We start from the raw sequence: 5,994 nt of genomic DNA, 5'->3' as shown, positions 1-5,994 counted from the left end.
GATGGGCAGCCTGGGACCTGGCCCAACAGCAGACCTTCCAGGGACAGTGGGCACGTGCCTTGGCATCTGGGCATGCCGATCCTTTTCTTTAAAGAGGGCAGTGTAGAGGGCACAGGGGCAGGAATCCAGCGACTTCTCAGGCCATAAGAATTCCTTCTCTCCCCCTCAGTCTGACCCTCGTCTGCCCGTCTGAGCCATTGCAATGCCCAAGGGCAGAGCAGCAGGAAAAGGAGAGGCGGGTTTGCGGATCTGCGGGTTTGTTTGGCGGGGCACCGGGACTGTGAGCCCTGCGTGCCCCTACACCGCGAGCTGTCTCTCCTCGCTCCTCTCCCCATCTCCTCCCGCCTGTCCCTTTGGGCTGCTCGGGCGCCACTGCTACTGTCCCCAACCCGCCCCGCCAGCCGGGCCAAAAGGCGGCGTGACTCACAGTGCTGCCACCAGCCCACGGCTTGCCCGCGGCATATAAAGGCTGCCCCAGCGGAAGGCAACCCAACCTTGCCCGCCGGCTGGAGGAGCGTAGAACATGGCCCAAAGCGCGGAGCGAGGCTTTGGAGGCGTGGGCTGGGGACTGCGCGGCGCCCTAGTTGCGGTGGCGGTGCTCTCAGCGCTCAATGCCGCAGGCACGGTGTTTGCGCTGTGCCAGTGGCGCGGGCTGAGCGCGGCGCTGAGGGCGCTGGAGGCGCAGCGGGGCAGGGAGCAGCGCGAGGACAGCGCCCTGCGCGCCTTCCTGGCGGAGCTGAGCCACGCGCCGCGCCGGGCGCCCGCCCCACCCCCGGACCCCGCCGGCGCTGCGCGCAATAAGCGCAGCCACAGCGGGGAGACTGCGCCGCACATCCGCGGAGAGAGCCACGACATGCTGATGATGATGACCTACTCCATGGTGCCGGTAGGCAGGGCTCGGCTCCCCGTGGCGTCCCTGCCAGCCAAGGTGGGAGGCGAGTAGTGTGGGGGAAGAGCCCCAGACGCCCTCTCCTCCCCTGGCCAGATGGCAAGGTGCTGTGGAGAGAGAGCCCCGGGGATGTCACCTTGGCAAGCACCTTAGCCGTCTGGGGTCAGCGTCCTTATCAGTTAAATGGGAGAGGGGCGAAGGGGCAAGTCTTTCACCTCTGACGTCGTTAAGTCTGCAGGAAAATGAGGATGCAGGCAGTGTTTTTAAGAGTTTACTTTCCTTCCTAACTTTAGACCAAAATTTTCACTTTCCGACGTGAAGGGAGCCGCAGCGACCCTAGGGCTCTGCCTGTACAACTCGTTGCGTCCCCGAAAGCACGGAGGCGACATTTCTGAAAAAGCGCAGGCTTCTTCAATAAAGGGGTTCTTTCCCTGGCATAATCTAGTGGTCCGGTTTTCACCTGGCCTCAGCCCAGCCCCACGAGATTACTGACCTAATTGTCTCAGTTTAAATGAGAACAATCAGCCCTCATTTTACCAACCACCTGGGACCTTGATGTTGAGAAAGGTGCTCCTAGGCCTAAAGCGGTTTCAAATGGGAGAGATCAGTATAGAGCAATTTTTTTAAAAAAATTCAGTGTCAAAGCTGAGGTTCTAATATGGGCTCCAGAAAGTCTACCTAGCTCCAGAAGTTGACAGTGTGTGCGCTTCTGAGTGGAAGCATCAAGGGAGAGGTGGCAGTAGTTCATTAGATTGTCACTGGGGCTCCATTGCACTTCCCAAAAAGGTTTAAGAAACACTGCTCTAAAGAAAGTCTTTAAAACAAAGCCTCAAAAATATTTTTTTTCCTGTTCGAAGTTTGCTTTTGCTGATTTTAACTCAGTTATTATCTAACAATCACATTTAGATCATATTGCAGTTCCCCATTCCATTTTATTATCCATTAAAACCACAATGGTCCTATTTCACTTTATAATTACAAAGATTTCAGTTCTGTCACCTCAAGTCAAGTGTGAGGAATACTTCAGAATCCTAGGTATTTGAAGATAAATCCACTTAAAACTTCTGTTATAATAGAAGCTTTTAAATACGTGAGCTAAAATGCTTTTAAAACTACATGGAAGTGCTACACACTGCAAAAACATGTTTTGAAAGAGATCAAATTTTCCATTCCTGGCTTCATTTTTTTTTTTACCCATAAACACTTAAATATCTGGGCCCAAGCAAATATTTCAAAAAATAGACCTCTGTAAAATAAAGGGGACTTTGCCTTTTCTCTTGTCTTTCTACTGTGCATTTTGAGGGTCTCTGAAACCCTCCAAGAAGGATGCATCTGAGCATCAACAGTTTATATTTTTAATCCTGCTTTTAAGATAGAGGCTTATGTAACCAAACTGCAGCCTGTTCAGTCACTAACCCAAAAGATGGAGAGACTCATTTCTGTATTCATCTGAAAGCTAGATTTAACTACCACCGCTTGCTCTATTATAAGTCAGAGAGAAGAAACATCACGTTTGTCAGGTTGAGAAGCATGTGTAGACTATCACCAAGTCATCTCCCACGTGCAGTGGGTATGCTTTGACATCTTAGAGTCAATGAGGGAATTTCTGTGCAGGCCAGGGAAAGCAACTGTCATATTGCTGGCTTTCCTCTTGGGAATAGTTCCCAAACAATAAGCTTAGAGTTCACCTGGGAGCACATTAAAAATGCAGATTCCAGGGGCCCACCCTCAGACTTAGAGAAATGTAATCTCCAGAATTAGCTTTCTTAAAAGGTCCCCTGACCCCCATTTCCCCACCCTCCCACGCCCTTGGTGAGTTTGATGCAAGTGGTCCAGGTACCACTCTTTAAGAAATGCTACTCTAGACCACTGCTTCATTAACTTTCATGTGCACATGAATATCTTAAGGGTCTTGTTAAAATGCTGATTCTAATTTAGAAGGATTAAGTAGTGACCTGAGATTCTGCCTTTCTAACAAGTTCCCACTGACACTTAGGCTGCTGGTCTGAGGACTGCACTTTAAGTACCTGGTTCTAGAGCACTGGTTGCACACTGAAATCATATGGGGAGCTTTAAACATGACCGATGCCTACATTCCACCTTCAGAGATTTTGAATTAATTGTTAGGGGAGTTTGCTAATTGGGGTCGGGGAGAGGGTTGCCCACTCACTAGCAGGAAGGACATTGGCATGCCTTCTCGATAACAGTGAGATGCCTTAAGCATCTCATTCTCACTGGGTCCCCCTTGAGGCCTCTGCTTCAGGCAGAACCAGTTTTCCTATAGAAGAGGTGTGGAGGAGGAGGAGCCTTTTACTTTTTTTTTAAACAACATTCTCACCATTCACCTTTGCAAATTTTTCTCACCTTTACTGTTTTTCTCAGAATAGAGAATTATACACATAAGGAAACAATTTTTTAAAGAGAACTTTCCTGAGGCACCTCTAAGTAGAAAAGTTGCTGTGGGACCTTTTCAGTATATAGCATGATGGTCTGTGTGCACACTTCTTATGGTCGAAGTCTACACCTTCCCCTGCCCTTTTATATGCCAGTAGGTCTTTAATGAAGGTGACATCAGAGGTCCCCTTATTGAGTTCCCATGTCCTTAGAGATCTAGGAACAAAGAAATAAGCTGTACACAGAATAACGTCAACATTTTAAAAGTTCTTCCAAAATGACTCATTTATCCATGATGAACCTCCTCATGCTAACAGGTACTTCCAAGTTCTGCATTTTTGGCTGAAAGTACATCAACTCAGCATGATAGTTCTACCTAGCATGTTCTGACCAGAGACTCATTGGCAGCTGTAAATGACTTTGTTAAAAGGGCAAAATAACTGATTATTACTTAAGTACATTTAGTTTGGTACAGCCAAACATATTAAATCTTTAAAAGTAAGTAAGTATTTTGGAGAAAAATAATAAAAGGGGACCTGGGAACCACCAAGCTAGACCAGTAATAGGAATCTCTCTGCCAGAAACGCCTGCAGGAGGTGCTGCTTCTGTTCAGTCTCCACCTTGCCCCAGCCCCCTCTCACTTCTCCCATCAGCTGCTGTCTCATCCCATTCTCCAGGTCTCACCCTTATCTATGTCCTGGTAGCTTTATCATCCTGCCCAGTAGATAAAAGGTTTTGCTTCTCAGGAGGTCTGACTTAGCAAGCTGTGAATGGATCAAAGATGTACACTTTTACAAATTAGTAGCTGATAGATGGTCACAGGGATGGGAAGCACGGCATAAGGAATACCATTAGCATTAATACCTTGGCTAGGTGGAGGGTCAGGGGAGGGAGGGAGAAATTGGGGAGATCATTTTACTAACTATATAGATGTCTAACCAATGTACTGTATAAGTGAAACTAATAAAAATTTTTAAAAAAATTTTTAAAAAGACGTACATTTTTAAAAAATGAAACTCTAAAATTATTAGAGGAAAATATAAGTAACTTCATTTTTAATCTTGAAATGGAGAAGATCCTTCTTTCAAACTATAACTCAAAAGCCAGAAGCAATAAAGAAACTTAACTACACTTAAAAAGTACAAACAACAAAATTTCTATATGGCAAACAACAACAAAAACACCACAAACAAAGGCAAAAGATAAATGACATACTTGAAAAAATATTTGCAGCTCTTGTCATAGACATAGGGCTAATCTCTTGAATACATATACTTTGCATAGAAGTTGATAAGAAAAAAAAAAAGAATAGGAAAATCAGCAACAGGAATAGGAATCCAATAGGAAAATGGAACAGACAGTTCTCAGAAAAAGAAATACTAATGTCTGTTAAACATATGGGAAAAGAGCTCTTGATTTTAAAATGCAAATTACAGCTGCCCTGAATGATTTTTTGTAGGTTTGTCAGAATTTGTCAGAATGACAAACCTACAAAAGTTTGATGACATATCTGTCGAGGAAGCTGAAGGGAAACGGACATGCTCTTACGTTGCTGTCTGGAGGTCAAAATGGTGCCACCAATGTGGAAGGCAACTTGTTGATGCCTAAAAAATTTACAAAGACATTTTCCTCTGACCCAGCAGGCTCACTTGTGGGAGTTTATCCCACACAACAGGCTTTATCACCTATGGAATGGCTAATGCACATAGTCATTCACTGCACAATATTTGTAAAAGCAAAGGGCTTTTAACAACCCGTGTCCATCGATATAGGACTAGTTAAATAAACTGACCTGAACACCCACTGGGACACTAGGTAGGTATAAAACAAGAATGAGGAAATTCTCTACTACTATTAGAACAATCCCCAAGAAAGGTGTATTTTAAGTGGAGAAAGCAAGGCAAAGATATATATATATATAGTGTTAGCTTGTGTAAGGAAAAAGGAAAAATGAAGAAATTAACAAAAGTTCGTACTTAGCAAGGGTGGGGATGAGGTAGGAATGAACCTTTCACTGTATGGCTTTGTGTATTATTTTGACTTTTGATCCATGTGATTGTGTTACTCTTATTGTGAGTGAAAAGACCATAAGTACAAGATGACATGGCAGCTGCCATTGGGCTGGGGGATAATAGGGTGTGTGTGGTAGGGACGGCCAGACTGAGGTTCATGTGCTCTGTCTAAAATGGAGGCTCTCACTGATTGTTGCTATATAAAGAATGAGAGCCCAGTGCACCTGATCTTTTGATTTTTTCAAGAGAAGTAAAAATTCTGACTTTTAATGTGAAATTTCTTAGCTTTTAAATATTGACAATAATTCCAAAAAAAATTTTTTTTTTCATTGGCTGACAGCGTATTGGCCGAACAGCACTCACATTGTTAGAGGCCGTGTTAGGACTTCCAAGCTTAGTTTGCAGCCATCTCATCATCATGAGTGGTTATGAACAAAAATAGCTTTATTTAGCTCAACCACAACTCCATGCCCCCCAATTACTTCTCAGCCTGATTCTGAAAGGATAGTAGTTAAGGGTACCATTGTCATTGTTATTATTGGTTGAGTGGCGGTGGCTTTTTTGCATTTGGTTTGACTTGGGTCTTGTTTTGTTTGGTTTGGCTGTTTCTAAAAATCATCTCCACTGTTGGTGTATGGAGATTTCCCGGCACTGTTGTTTTTCAAGAGAAGTGCTCCAATTCTAAGAGTATCTCAAGAG

General features: G+C 44.6%; 1 protein-coding gene across 1 annotated transcript in view; it reads left to right on the top strand.

The window, feature by feature from the left end:
- The first annotated feature begins 523 nt into the window (after positions 1 to 523).
- Positions 524 to 5,994, top strand: part of GLDN (gliomedin) — a 54,510-nt gene continuing 49,039 nt past the window's right edge. The window contains exon 1 of the mRNA XM_006920363.1: positions 524 to 886. Within this exon, the coding sequence (XP_006920425.1) occupies positions 524 to 886 (363 nt within the window). The remainder of the gene's footprint in view (positions 887 to 5,994) is intronic.

The sequence above is a fragment of the Pteropus alecto genome, unplaced genomic scaffold, assembly GCF_000325575.1.
Source record: "Pteropus alecto unplaced genomic scaffold, ASM32557v1 scaffold86, whole genome shotgun sequence".
Taxonomy (NCBI): Eukaryota; Metazoa; Chordata; class Mammalia; order Chiroptera; family Pteropodidae; genus Pteropus; species Pteropus alecto.
The sequence above is the reverse complement of the archived record's forward strand: the minus strand, read 5'-3'. Positions and strand labels throughout refer to the sequence as shown.